The sequence below is a fragment of the Mustela nivalis genome (genome assembly GCF_964662115.1).
Source record: "Mustela nivalis genome assembly, chromosome: 1".
NCBI classification, from domain to species: Eukaryota; Metazoa; Chordata; class Mammalia; order Carnivora; family Mustelidae; genus Mustela; species Mustela nivalis.
Genome location: NC_139020.1, coordinates 93365501 through 93381174, shown reverse-complemented (window position 1 = coordinate 93381174; position 15674 = coordinate 93365501). Strand labels below are relative to the sequence as shown.

General features: G+C 38.5%; 1 protein-coding gene and 1 long non-coding RNA gene across 7 annotated transcripts in view; one reads left to right on the top strand and one right to left on the bottom strand.

The window, feature by feature from the left end:
* The window catches only part of LOC309843552, a 67584-nt gene that overhangs the window by 20540 nt on the left and 31370 nt on the right, over window positions 1-15674 (bottom strand). The window lies entirely within an intron of this gene.
* Window positions 1-15674, top strand: part of PLD1 (phospholipase D1) — a 198841-nt gene that overhangs the window by 175500 nt on the left and 7667 nt on the right. For all 5 annotated transcript variants that reach the window (XR_014300073.1, XM_082688747.1, XM_082688746.1 and 2 more), the window contains 2 exons: window positions 5312-5446; window positions 9803-9956. Coding sequence is in view for 4 of the 5 variants with exons in the window: in XM_082688747.1 (XP_082544873.1) it covers window positions 5312-5446; window positions 9803-9956 (289 nt within the window). In the remaining variant the exon portion in view is untranslated. The remainder of the gene's footprint in view (window positions 1-5311; window positions 5447-9802; window positions 9957-15674) is intronic.

The following is a 15674-nucleotide window of genomic DNA, read 5'->3' as shown; positions in this document are numbered from 1 at the left end:
CGATGCGGGACTCGATCCCAGGACCCTGAGATCATGACCTGAGCCGAAGGCAGCGGCTTAACCCACTGAGCCACCCAGGTGCCCCGCCAAGTGCTGATTTTTAAAATCTCATCATTTCTCCTATATTTACTACTTTCTTCTCAATTTCTTATTTGGAATTCTACTGTAAGGAAAGTTTCCCTTCTTCTTCCCCATTGGCATATTTATGGATTTGAATGGTATGGACTCATGGATTCTTATTTTATTCAGTGAGTGTAAGTGTAATGCCTAGCTTGCACAGGTTTGGCCAGTGAGCACCTTTATAAGTTGGCTTCTCTGTGCTTTTGATATGTTCCCATATCAGCCTTTTTTCTTAGAAGCACAAGAAGTGTTCTACACTCGGACTGTATATCCCCAGCAATAGCCCTAGAATCAACCAAGAAACCCAGATTCTTCTAGTGGAAAATGACATTTAGGAACCAAAATCCAAAATCCAGGTGCTGATATGATCATGGCTCCTGGGATATCACTGCTTTAAGGCCTAGCCCACATTACCTATCACCCATCGATACATCTACTTACCCATCTGTCTGCCTCTGTACTAATGCTTCCGGTCCAATCCATACCACAGAACTCCTTCTAGTCCTCTCTCTGTTTTTATGACTCCTTTTTCTCACCTCCTAGTATCTATAATATATGCATTTATTTCCTCAATCCTAGAATATACAGAAAATAGATTTAGAATTGCAGACCCATACCATTCTGAAAAACAAATCTACTCACTAGAATTCAGTATTTGTTTACAGTTCTTTTTGTCTTCAGCCTAAGGGTATATACTGAAAAGTCAGTGTTCAAAATTTACTTGGATTATGTTATTAATTTGAAATATAGTTGGCTTCAGTTCCTTCCATTTGTATTCCATTTTAGAGGGGTTTTTTTCTGTATCTTTCTCAAATTTTTTTGAGTGTGTGCAGTATACTTCCAACAGAACTGTAAAAATGGCATACATCAATAAGTGTCAGTTCCTAAAACTTTTGTCAGTTTGCTCCGCACCCATGTTTTCTAACCTGTTCCATCACATCCGCTATTGGTGGCCAATTTTGTCAGTTTCTAGATTATTCTTGCAGTGTTTCATGCAGATATATGTATATGATATTTCACACCTGTCCGTTCATAGAGCTCTTCATTCCTTTTTTATATCTGCAGGGTCTTCCATGTAGAGATTTGCCATACTCAGTTCAATCGTTCCCCTCTGTATGGGTGTTTGAAATATTTTCAGTATTTTTCAGTTACAGTTACGCAATGAATAACCTTGTGTATATATATTCTTATTTGTTGGAAGTGTATAGGGTAAATTTCTAGGGTGGGATTGCGAATGCTAAGCGAAATAAGTCAGCCTGGGGCGCCTGGGTGGCTCAGTGGGTTGAGCCGATGCCTTCGGCTCGGGTCGTAATCTCGGGGTCCTGGGATCGAGTCCCACATCGGGCTCTCTGCTCGGCGGGGAGCCTGCTTCCCTCTCTCTCTCTCTCTGCCTGCCTCTCCATCTACTTGTGATTTCTCTCTGTCAAATAAATAAATAAATAAATAGATAGATAGATAGATAGATAGATAGATAGAGAGAAATAAGTCAGCCAGAGAAAGATACCGTATGATTTCACTCATATGTGGAATTTAAGAAACAAAGCAAACAAGCAAAGGGAAAAAAGAGAGAGACAAACCAAGAAACAGACTCTTAACTATTGAGAACAAACTGATGGCTACCAGAGGGGAGGTGGGTGGGGGATGCAGGAAATCCGAGAAGGGGACAAAGGAGTGCACTTTATCATGATAAAAAAAATTTTTTTAAATATACTTTTTGCTAGATATTGCCAAACTCCTCCCCCGCCCCCAAGAATTTGTACCAGTTTGGTTTCTCATGATCAATGTATGAGAGAGCCTGCTTCAACCCAGTCTCACTGACAGAATGTTATTTTTTTGCTGGTACTGTAGGTAAGACATGGTTTCTCAGTGTAGATTGCATTTCTGTTATGAGTGAGGAAGACTATCTTTCAAATATCTTTTCGTGTGTGTGAATTGTCCATTGATGTCTTCTGCCCATTCTTTTTATCAAGATTTTGAGATTTCTTTATAGGTTTGGACTCTAAGCTCTTTATCTGTGACATACACTGCAAATGCTTTCTCCCACTTTGTCGTTTGTCTCTTTTTGTGTGTGTGGTGTTTTGTGTCTTGTGTTTTTTTTTAATCTAGGCAAGGTTAATTCATATTTTTCTTTTATTGCCTATAGATAGTTAAAGCCTTCCTAATACTCGGGTTTAATTTACTCTGTTTTCTCTTCTAACACTTGTGTCATTTCATATGCTTGCATTCTGGTCTCTGGTTCATTTGGAGTTTATTCCTTTGATTGGTATGAGGTATGCATGTAATTTTTCTTTTTCAAATAGCTATGCAATGATACTAGCATCTTTTATTTAAAAGTCCTAGGACCTTTATGTGAAAGTCATTGTCATTTGAGATGCCACTTTTATCATATGCAAAATTTTTGTATGTGCTTGGGTCTCTTTCTTGACTTTCTATACTATTCAGTAGTTGTCTGTTTATGTGCCAGTGCAGAACTGTTCTAATTATACAGCCTTTGTAGTATGTGTTAATATCAGATAGAGCTAATGCCCTCCTCAGTGCTTTTCTTTTCCAGTTTTTTTCATAGTCATTCTTGGATGTTTACTTTTCCACATGAACTATAATGTCAAGTTTTCTAACTCCACAAAAACATGGTAATATTTCACTGAGATTATATTAAATTTATAAATTAACATGCAGAAAGTTGGCATCTTTTTGATGTTGAATCGTTCTATCCCAGAACAAGGGATGTCTTTTCATTTGTTCAAGTCTCTTCTTGTGTCTTTTGATAGCGTTTTTTCCCTTCATAAAGATTTCGCATATATATTGTTAAGTTTATTGTTTATCCATGTTTTACTTTTTTGCTGCCATCATAAATAACGTTTTGTCTGATTATAACCTCTAAATGGTTATTGCTTATGTGTATGAAGGCTACTGATTTTTGTATGCTAATTCACATCCTATTATGAGATAGTTTTATCATTGATTCCCCAAGGATACGATCATATTACCTGGAAATGGACCTGGTTTTCCTTATGTGATTTTTCTTGTCTAAATGAGTTGGCTGATACCTCCAAGGCAATGTTAAACAGTACTGAAGATATTCTACACACATAGACATATAATATATGTGTAATGTATATATTATATATTTTTAAGCATATTAAAGTATTCATCCCTTTCTTCTTTCTTTGTTGTTCTTATCCAGAATGGGTGCTGAATTGTGTCAGAAGCATCTGTTACAACAATCATAAGATTTTTCTGTCTAGATTGATCAATATCATGTTTTATATTAATGGATGTCCTCATATTGAGCAGACTTGCACACTGGAATGCATCTCAGATTGTCATGGGGTATTATTTCCTGAAACTGTGCCACTACTCTTAAAACTATAAATACCAAAGCTCTATAACAGTGTCATTCAAAGAATGATATCCCCTAGGGCATTTACTGAATTATAGATTTCTGCTGAAACAGAACCTCTGGGGGGGGTTTCCAGATTTTATTTCTAACAGGTCCTCAGAGAGGCAGTCCTTACTCACACCGAGAACCACTGGGCTACCATATTGTTCTATGTGAATTTTTTATGGGACGTTACTACAAAAAATTACTTACTTTAGCCAAGAAGTCGCTCCATGATTCCTTTAAAAATCTGCTTTATATCTCCAAATTTTAAATCATGAGCCAGCTGCAGAAAAATTGATGATGCAGAAAAACCAAAAGCTAAAATAATAGCTGTCACCTGACTACCCATTCATCAATTCACTCACTTACTCAACTTCTTTTAGCATTATGCAAGGATGGGGATACAAAATGTGTAAGACCTCGATAGTAGTAGGAGAAATGGAGGATGAAATGAATATTTGTAAAATAATATATTAAATGTTAGAAATATTTTCCAGGAATTTCATGGGTATGATGGGCTTAAAAGAGGAAATACCTCTTTCTCCTGGATCAGAGAAGTTTTAAAGAGAAGTTGATGCTTTTAATGAAACATCTTTCCGATATAACATTAACAAATGGGGAAGAAACTGATGTACAAAAATCTTACTTACATGAAACTTCTTAGTTTCATGCATCTCTTACACATGATGTACTAATACACCAACATATCAACTCTTGGCAAACAGCTACAATTTTATTTACATGTATAAGGGAACGTTTACCTGTAAAGGGAGGAATCTGCATATATAACCTATGAATGAATTTGTTTCCAAGATACCCAGATTTAATAGAAACACTGAGTAACATCAACAGAATAATAGAAATCATCAGTAATACATGGAAACTTCAGTAAACAGAACATGAACTGCCATTGTTTCTATTAGTATGCTTCAGATTCTCTTAAAGAAAAAAAAATTACATTCTTTTTCTATTAGAACTTGTGATGGTTTGGTTCCACTCCATTTATTCTTAGTATAAGACTTTCCTTATCCAGGACAGCTGCTATGTGAGAGAGAGACCATAAAATTGTGTGACTAACGTTCATGCCAGGATAATGGTCATGGGTTGGCTTGGTATGGAATTCATTTCTTCTTATCACCCGAATGGCCCTCACGTGATGATGGGGCAGCGTTTTAAAGTACAAACCTGCTACCGCTGCTCTGAGGCAGATTCTCCAAAGTCAAATGTAGTTAGGATTCTTTCATTTCCTGATGTTACTGATGTAGAAGGATTGTTATTTAATTGCCAACATTTTTATTTACCAGAAGTCTATAAAATTTAACTGCTGCTATGCACTGAATAGGCTACACTATTTCTACATCAAGTCGTGTGGGCATTATTTTTACATCTGATTTAAACTGCAGCAGGTGTCAACCAAGATTGATGCAAATGTCACACTGAATTCTTGGGTCATCCACTCTGGCTCTGCTTTAATTATCACTCTTCAGTAGTTACTCGCCAAATCATTTAAATAAAGTGCTCATATTGGATACATTTTTTTATTGCCTTGGAAAAGGTAATTCATAGCACTATAGTACTTTTTTTTAAATGTCCATCCATATTAATAGTAAAAGATTCTTCTGATAGCAAAAACAGATCCTGGGTGTGTTCTGAAATTACACACACACACACACACACACACACTACACCAAACCATCTATTCTTAACCATCTGTTTAAGTAGTATATTTGTTTTAAGAAACAGTAAAATTTAATGTCCCTTGAATGAACTTGGTCATTGAATGTTAGTACTTTATTTTTTATTTTATAGTTGGCAATCAGTGGATAAATTACATATCATTCTGTGGCCTTAGAACACATGCAGAACTTGAAGGCAACCTCGTCACTGAGCTCATCTATGTCCATAGCAAGTTGCTAATTGCTGATGATAACACTGTTATTATTGGTAAGTACATGGTCTATAATTGGGTGGCTTGCTAGTTGACTGACTTCATGTCAAAATTCTTTCTCTTTCTCCCAAAATTCCTTTACAGTTGAGAGGGACTGTAACATGACATCTAAAATATTTCTGAAGCAGTATTTTCCACTTAAGTCCCTTCTCATCCCTGTTTTTATCTATGAAGAAACAGAGGCACGGAGAAATTAAATGGCCATTGTGCAAATTACAGTAGGCAGAGAGCAGTGGGTTAGCCCTGCAGAGCAGTAATCAGCCTGTTCTCATTAATTCATTATTACCCCCTTTTATAAATTGGAGTACCTCGATTTTGGGAGCTTGAGGGGGAAACATGAGGAGAGAAAAAAGCAGTCCAAGTGTCTATTGGCTGACGAATGGATAAAGAAGATGTGGTATATATACACAATGGAATATTACTCAGCTGTGAAAAAGAATGAAGTCTTGCCATTTGCAAAGACTTGGATGGAGATAATATGACGCTAAGTGAAATAAGTCAGTCAGAGAAAGATAAATACCATCTGATTTCACTCATATGGTATTTTCCCTTCACTCAAGCAAAGGGAAAAAGAGGGAAACCAGAAACAGACTCCTAACCACTGAGAACAAACTGATGGTTACCAGAGGGGAGGGTTTGGGGGGATGGGGAAAATAGGTGATGAGGATTAAGGAGTGCACTTGTGATGAGCATGGGGTATTATATGAAGTGCTTAATCACTACATTGTATACCTGAAACTAATATTACATTGTATATTAAGTAAGTAGAATTTAAATAGAAACTTAAAAAAAATTAAATTCCCAGAAAAAGTAAAGTGTAGTTTCTCAACTATAATTAGATACTCCCTTATCTTCCCTATTCTATGAGAAACTAAAAGTTGTAGAGTGTTTTGAAATTTTTTGGCAGTAAATATGCCATTTCCATTTCTATCCTCCACTGAGGGGGGAAAAAAAAGCTTATATCTAGGAGTAATGAGATTATCTTATCTGGAACATGATTTGAAAAGAAAGAGAAAGCAATTCCGAAGCCAGAAAATATATAGACCACGGTGTGGTGATACATATATATGCATGGACACACAGACACAGAGACACACTCTTTTAATACATAGGGCATTTAGAAAAATATGTGTCTTCTATCTCTTGCTCTTTAGGGATCAAAGTTCTTTAGGGATTTTTTTACTCTCCTAGTCCCCCAGTAAACACAGTTCTCTAATTTCCCCCAAGCCACTCTGGCCTTGTTCTTCAGAAGCCAATCTCAGAAACTTTTCATATTAAGTTTAGCAATGACATTAGGAAAGGAAAAATACTGATGTTTGCTGAAATGGAAAAACAAACAAATTTAGTTGATTTCTTCAGTAAGATTTCAGAACTCTTGAAGTAAATATTGACAGATATAAATATTTTCCTTTTAAAGGTCATTTTGGCTTTCAGCCTGCATACTTTAAATAAAGTATAAATGTAGAGTAGTTTGCAGTAACAGAACTAATGATTAAATAGGTCGAGGTTTTTAACTGACTTATTTTCTAGAAAGCTCTCAATTTATTTAGGCTAGCAATAATTGATCAATCTTTTAAAGATTTTATTTATTTATTTATTTATTTATTTATTTATTTGTCAGAGAGAGAGAGAGAGAGAGAGAGGGTACAAACAAGCAGGCAGAGTGGCAGGCAGAGGTGGAGAGAGAAGCAGGCTCCCTGTCGAGAAAGGAACCCGATGCAGGACTTGATCCCAGGACCCAGGGATCATGATCTGAGCTGAAGGCAGTGGCTCAACCAACTGAGCCACCCAGGCGTCCCAATATTTGATCAATTTTGTACATAATACTTACCCATTTTCTTGAAACCAAAGTGGCCTTGGGAATGTGGACAGGTTTTACCACCTAGTCGTTAGGGGCTAGATTTCTTTTTCTCCTTCATGGACAAAACAGATTTCCCCATGGGAAAAATCCAAAGATACTTTTGGTTTTTGTATCTCAAGGGAAACTCTAAGAGAAGCAGGTTTGTTGGTGGTTTCACACATCAGCCCTACTTAAATTCTTAACACTGAGAACAATATTTCAAATTCTCAGAGAGGAGTTTGAGACGTTAGGTTGAAAATATTTTACAGGTGTTCAAAGAAGCTAAAGTAACCTATGGTTAAATTTTCTAACATGACAAATGTATGCCAGAATCATTGAATAACTAACGGAAGCAAAACAACTAATTATTTTTCCTTTCTCCTCACAAGGAAATACTTGCTTTCTCACACTAAAGATCTCTTTTGTGTGGAGGTTTAATTATTTCTTGCCTTGAGTGCCCCTGCTGGTCATGAAATCTGTGACCAAGTCCACTTTTCTAATCTATCTTAATATTGGCACTTAACCAAACTAACATTTTGTTTGCTTTCCTAAGTAAAATAAGACTATTCTTAAGTAGAATTTGAGCCTATCCTGTTGACGAAGTGAACTAGTTTTTTTCAGTGTTCATTAATCCATAAAGGGGAGATACAAAAATTGAATGAAACACTGCCTCTGCCTTACAAAGCTCAAGGGCTTTTCCATTTAACACCAGAAACATCAGAGAGGGTATTGCTGAGCGGGAGTAAGAAGGTGGGATGAAGCCCAACGTCAGGCTCCCTGCTCAGAGGGGAGTCTGTCTCTGCCAATCTTTTGGCTTGTGCCCTCCCTCTCTGTCAAATAAGTAAAATCTTGAAAAAAAACAAAAACAAAAATATCCCTGCTTTTTTAAAAGATCTGTCTTATGATCTCAGTTAGTAAAAGATCAAATTAAAGGTAAGAAAGATTAAATGACTTTGTCCAAATTAATGCTGGGCCAACTCTGAAGCCCAAAGATATGGCTGCAAGTTTTATAGCATCATCAAAATTTACGTGCATGTATAAAAGACAATCTACTGCTAACAAGACAAAGTATGTCATTCATTCCCACCTTACAGAGCTCTGGTAGTGCTCCCAAATTTCTATGAGGTGCTCCACCCTTTCTCTGTCAGCTATCGTCACTGGGGGCACCATTCACATCCATAGTTCTCACAGATTTGCATATAAAATATAGGACAATATTGTGGCAAATGGCAATAAGACCTCCTTAGGAAGGGCCAGCTTTTCCTCATGTACAGCTTGCTGCCATTTGGGCTCAGGGGAGGGCTTTTCCTCATGTACAGCTTGCTGCCATTTGGGCTCAGGGGAGGGCTATACTATCACCTTACACCCTAACGGTCCCAATCCCAGAGGGTCCCCTCTGGCTCCTGTTCGGTCCAGCCCTTCCATTCCATGCCTGCAGAAACTGTGGAATGTGTGATAAGGGGAAGAAGAAGAAAAAAGAGGCAGGTTCCTTCTGTAGTTTATAGGACACCTCAAGGATTCAAAAGCACGAATCCAAAAGACGAATGCAGAAAAACATGCTGGGGTTTCCAAATACATGCAGAGGAATGGAGAAAGCCCAGGTTGAACTAATATTAAAATATTTGCCCTTCACATGTGAAAGTCAACATTCTCAGCTCATTTGGATTTAAAAATAGATGGGAAAAAGTTGATATAGAAACAGTTGGCATGCCACACAAGTGAGGCAAGAGAACATAAAAACCAAAGCCACTCATGCTAATCTGTATTTTGAGAGTGGGCTCTTGATTGTGAAGCTGCTCTGGGGCTTTGACATTCATAATTACACGGCTGAGTTAAGTTACCAGACTCCAAAAGAGTAAGTCTAAAAGCTGACGAAATTAAACTGGTGTGTCTTTTTTGTGTGTGTGCATGATGATTACATCAGTTAGAAGCCTTTGAGCTACCAGATGAAAAATTCAGCTAGAGGTCTGTGAGACAATAAGGAAAATTATATTATTTCACATACCAGCAGGTAAAAAAGTTGGCTAGTTCAGTGACTCGAAGACTCAGGGTTTTTTTTCTTTCTGCTCTGCCATCTTCCACTTGTCTGCTTGTCCCCTAGTGGTTACAAAATGGCTACAGCAGCTCCTGGAATCATGTCCTCATCCAACATCCAACCCAGAATATCAAAAGGCTTTAAGAGATGGCATCCCAGTCTGGTGTCTGTTTATAAAGAGACAGACTTTCTCAGAAGCCCCCATCATACTTTTCTTCATGTCACACTGGCTACACTGATGTCAAGTGCCCATTCCTAAGCCAGTCATGGGTAAAAATCACAAAATTACTGTAGCTGGCTTAGACTGATCAAGACTTATGCCTGGGTTATGGCGGGCCTCCCCTTCCCAAAACTCAGCATTTCTTGATAACCTGAACAAAATTAAGGTTTTCTTAGGAAGGAAGAATTGAGCAGGGAAGGCAACCAACAGTTCTCTTTGCCGAGAAGGTGGTTCTACGTCACTGTTTCCCATTATAGGCTCTGCCAACATAAATGATCGAAGCATGCTGGGGAAGCGTGACAGTGAAATGGCTGTCATCGTGCAGGACACAGAGACAGTCCCTTCGGTGATGGATGGAGAAGAGTACCAGGCTGGCCGCTTCGCCCAGGGACTTCGGCTGCAGTGCTTCAGGTGGGCCCCCCAGAGCTGTGGCCCTCTTATCTTGTTTCACTGTGGTGGGTGCTGGAACCCCATCCCACCTCCTGCCCTGAACACAAATGTCATCTCCAGGTCCTTCTTGTCTAAAACAGCATCTCCCAGAGTAGGAGATGTGAATCACCAGTAGTGTGCAAAAGGACTTTATGTGGGTGTAAATATTTTCTATTTTAATCATTTTTATTATTTTTATGTGTAATCAAGAAAAATAGCATTTTAAATTTATTCATTGATTTAGGACCAGGCCAGGTCAACCCATCTAATTTCTTTTTTTAAGATTTTATTTATTTTAGAGACAGAGTAAACAGCGGGGAGGGGCAGAGGGAGAGAGAATCTCAAGCAGACTCCACACAGAGCATGGGGCCTGACTGGGGGCTCTATCCCACAACCCCAGAACAAGCCTGAGCCAAAACCAAGTGTTGGGTGCTTAACCAACTGAGCCACTCAGTCACCCCTATTTAAGTTTTGGGGTTTTTTAAAAGATTTTATTTATTTGAGAGAGAGACAGAGAGCATGAGAGGGGAGAAGGTCAGAGGGAGAAGCAGACCCCCCATAGAGCTGGGAACCCAGTGCGGGACTCGATCCTGGGACTCCAGAATCATGACCTGAGCTGAAAGCAGTCACCTAATGAACTGAGCCACCCAGGCACCGACCTGTTTAAGTTTTTTAGAGTTCATTTTTTAAAATTATGGTAGTCCCAATAATACAAGGATGTAATAGTATTAAAGGAGGGTGCCCGTGACTGCTGATGGTGAAGTTTGGAAACTTCAGCCCCAGACACAAAAGATTCTTCATCTTCTGCAACAAGATGTGAATTCTACACTGCTCTGTGCTCAAACTGAGAGAACACTAGGCAGAGCAGCAAGGGCTGGGGGATCCTAAATGACTCTCTCCTTCTCTTAATGTTTCTGAGAACCTTCTAGGGCCGGTCTCTAACTGGCCCCACCCCAGACCCTGTAATCTAGTCTCAGTAGTCAGACGGATCCTTCTAGAACCCCCGATCCTATCACTTCACTCATGGTCCATGGAATATCCTGAGCATTCCCCTATGGCGAGGCCCTTGCAGTGAGCTCCTCAGTCCATGATTCTAGAGCTGCATCCGCCAGAGATGGGTTTTTCTTTGTGGCCTCCACAGCGAGATGCAGCCAGTGGCCCTGATGAAGCCTTAAGCTATTTGGGGAAAGGAGCCGTTGTTTTAACTCTGTGGTGTGAGTGGTGACGCTTGGACATGGGTTCACTGGCAGAGAGGCACACCCTGAGTACTAGGCTCCCTGCAAATGCTGGCCGCCATTTTCCTCCTGTCCAGCAGCCCAGGCTCCAACTCTTGAGAAGCAAGATAAGCTTCAGTTCCCTCAGATCCAGAGAGGGGGTCAATCTGCTCTCTCTGCCCCAGGAGCTTGGCAAATCCATCCCTCAAAATCTGACTGTCAAAACTTCCTCACAGTTCTTATGGCTGTGTTTATTGCCATTATTACTAATTGTTTTGCCAGTAAGATTTTTTTTTTCAAACCACTGATTTTCAATTAGCTTCTGGTGATAATTTGTTTCATTTAGTGGGGAGGAGATTAAAATTAGTACCCTGTTAATCAGCCCACCGATTGCCTACGGCAGCATCTATGAGGAAGCAAGTATTTCTTTGTATAAACCAGTCTTTTCAGTTTTGTGAGAACTTAAGTATTCTCGTTAAAGTGGTGAGCTTCTTTATAACTTTCTAAATGTATAATAATTATAAAGGTGTAGGTGGTTCTTATTACAACCTATTTTTGTGGTAGAAAATTTGGCAAATAGTTAAGCAATAAGAAAATTAAATTCATCTGTAGTCCCACTGCCCAGAGCTAACAGCTTTAACATTTGCTGTCTATCGTTCCCCTCTGTTCGGCACATATATATTACTACACTGTATTTCATTTTTAGGATCTTGCAGTTCTAGGAAGTTCTTCATTATTTAAAAAATGTTACAAACATCATTCCCCTTTGTTTGACACATATATATTACTATACCGTATTTCTTTTTTAAAACATAATTGGAATCTTGCAATCCTAGGAAGTTCTTTATTATTTAAATAATGTTACATACTTCTGTGTCATCAAGTATTCTTCTATAACATTTAATGGCTGCATTGTATTATATCATGCGAATATGCTTTAATTCCTTTAACTGATACCTCACTGATAGACAGGTTTTTCACTGATACAAAAAAGCGGATACAGGGACACCTGGCTGGCTCAGCCAATAGAGCTGACTCTTGATCTCATGGTTGAGAGTTCAAGCCCCATGTTGGCTGTGGAGATTACTTAAAAATAAAATCTTTAAGATAAATAAATAAATAACTGGATGTGTTTTCAAACTGTCTTAAAAGGTATTTGTTCATGAACAATCATTTTCTACTTTGCCCCAATGGGAAACACAGCTAATATATTAGAAAAATACCACAAGAAAACCTCATGCTATTTTTAGTAAGAAATGTTCTTGGGGTGCCTGGGTGGCTCAGTGGGTTAAAGCCTCTGTCTTCAGCTCAGGTCATGATCCCAGGGTCCTGGAATCGAGCCCCGCATTGGGCTCTCTGCTCCGTGGGAAGCCTGCTTCCTCCTCTCTCTCTGCCTGCCTCTCTGCCTACCTGTGATCTCTGTTAAATAAATAAATAAAATCTTTAAAAAAATAATAATTTTTGAAAATGTTCTTAAAAGATAATATTGGGGCCTAGAACACAGCCATTTTCTCACTAAAAAAAAAAAAAAGCAGCTTCAATCAATTTTCCATCTGGGTTATTTTTGACTAGAAATAGAGAGACACATTTCAATGTGAAGTCAATTCTAAATAAAGTCAACATCAGGGTACTGCACTGAATGTCGCAACTATGTACCAAACAGTTCATTAAGTCCTGGAAAATTATCCAACCATACGGATGTAACCATCACTCAACAGAAACCATTATTCACCCAAGTAAGGCTCAGAATCATGTCAAGCAATAGACATGAGGAATGGAAAGAACAAGAACTATTTTCTGCAGTTTTCCTCCTGTTCCACTGATGCATAAAAAATAAACCATTAAATAATTCCCATTATAAGCACCTACATTAAATCAGACATGTTCTCCCTCACCTTAGTTCTCAAAAGAATATCCAGAGAATTTCACTTTACTGTGCATTTTAACAGAAAACTGACAGGGAAAATAATTTATTACTAGAAATTAGCTCTTATAGACTTATTTAAATACTTATTCTACAAACAAAGCTCTTAACCGATAACTTGCTAGACACATTGTGTCACCTCCTGTTTTGAAGTTAAAAGCAACATCACAGAACTGTTTCTGCCAAGTTTTCAGCTGTTAGACCTGATCCCCATCAAAGGTATTATTATAACTGATGTATTGTCATGACTTGCACTGCCCGTCAGATTTGCTGCAGATTTTGCTTTGGGTCTTAGCAGCCAGCATCTGTGTGCAAACACCATTCTTTAAATCCATTTTTTTTTTCCTTAAATCCATTTTAAAAGTTATTCTTCGATAGTCTGAAGGAGACATTATTTGAAGTGGAAATAAAATTTTGAGGTTATAAAGCTCTAAAAAATCCTAAGTGAGCCCATGGTGCCAAATCCATTTATTTTAAAGAATTTTTAGATAGTGGGAAAAGTGCAGACTAAAACTAAAATGAAATGTCCTTTTATCCTTGTAAAAATGGCTGAGCTTTTTCAGGAATTAATCATGTTGGGGATGACTGGAGAGAACAGGCACGGTCACAGCGTCTGTGTTGGAACAGCCTTTCTTGAAGTAAAATTTAATTCCAAAATTTTTCCTAGTAAAAGAGTCCTATAAATTCACAAAGTATTATGCATGATGAATAAATTATGTTCATTGTAAAACTGTGCAGAATAATGAAAAATTGGAAACCATCCCAAAGGTCATAATAAAATACTTGGTTAAAGAAATTTCACATGATGGGAAATTTTGCAACCATTAAGAACAATGATGTCAATCCACATTTATTTAAATACAGAGAGGGTAACAGCAGAAGGATTTCCACACTGTTGGATTCAGTGGTCAATTCTCATTTGAATTTGACACAGTTCTGGGCAAACTTAGTGTGGTTCCAAGATTCAACACCTTTGCTTTTCTCCAGGCTCATTTGCTGTTCCTTCTTTTCCCTCCCACTAAAGCTCAGCAGGGCCTCTTTTCGGTTAAACTCACTCCTTTGGTAAACCAGGTAAAGTCCATGGCTTTATGAATACATATATAAAATAATTCTCAGATTTATACTTCAGCCAACTGGAGATTTATACTCTCCCCAACTCGAGATTCCTTTCTCCAGCTGCCTACTTTGCATTACCCTGTGAATGTTTAATTGAAGTCTCAACAGGTTCAACACTGAATTACTGGTCTTTTCCCACAAACTGGCACTACCCCCATTGTTATCCTTGATGCCTCACTTCTTTTCACATCATATACCTGCTCTGTCAGTACAACCTGTTGGCTCCACACCTTCCTCTCCACTGCCCAAGCCCCATCATCTCTCACTCAGATTACTGCAGGAGCTCCTAAATGATCTTGCTGTTATAGCCCTTGCCCCCACATTGTATTTTCAGTATAGCAGCCATATTTTCAAATGTAAAGTCAGATCCTATCACTCCAGAGTCTGTAATATGTCCCAGCTTCTCTCAGTGTAAAAGACGAAGTCCTTCTAAGGCCTAGTCCTCACTTCTATCTTCAGTGTAACATAAAACTTTTTGATCTTCTTTGAACCAATCAGGCACGTGAGAAAGGGCTTTAGGTCCCATTTAAAATCTAGCTTTGTTAGTAGTAGGTCTCCAAATTTTAGCTTCCCATCTACAAAATGGGAATCATGTACCATGTACCTCACAGGATTGAGGTAGAAATGTTTTTTTTACTCAAGGCCTTCCATGAGTACAAGGATTTTTATTGTTTTCAAATGCGACCTCTAAAATGTATCTTGCTTTGCTTAAGAATTTGTTTCTAGTCCACTGTTTATATATGATCGAATAGGACAACATCTAGTTATGTGGCTTCTTTTTTGCCGGGCACTTCGGGGATTATGAGTAGCCAGGTCATGTTCTCTTAAAGAACTAACCAGCTAGCTGTGGGACATAAACCTGTTAAAAACAAAAAGTGCATGAAGTATTGCAGGTGTTCTGATAAAGCAAGTATGAGGTTCAGTGGGGGAGCAAAAGAAGAATGTCCAAATCTCTGAGGCCTGACAGGGAAAAATGGGAGCTGGGAGAAGGGGGAGCCATGAATCAAGGGGAAGCCTTGCACTGAATGCTGAAAGATAGGTGGGGTCAGGCCAACCGGAAGGGTGGAGGGGAAGGCTCCCGTACTTTTAAAGCACACCCAGTATTTATCACACTACTTCATTATTTTTAAGGATGATGATTTATTCATTATTGACCTTACCCATTTAATTTAACTACCAAAAGAAGCTCCATGTCTTTTGTGTTTGTTTCTGTGCTCTAGAGTTTGACATATTTCTTGGCCCAAGAGAAGGAAGGGAGGGAGGGGAAGAGGAAGGGAAGAAAAAGGGACTATTTCATTCTGGTTAAGAGCATAGGTTTGGGAGTCAAATGGTCTGGAGTCACAGATCTATAGCTTACCAGCTGGGTGACCTTGAACAAGTTACTTACCCTCTATGTGCCTTAGTTCCCTTATTTGTAAAATGGAGATAATAATAGTTGCTTATTCA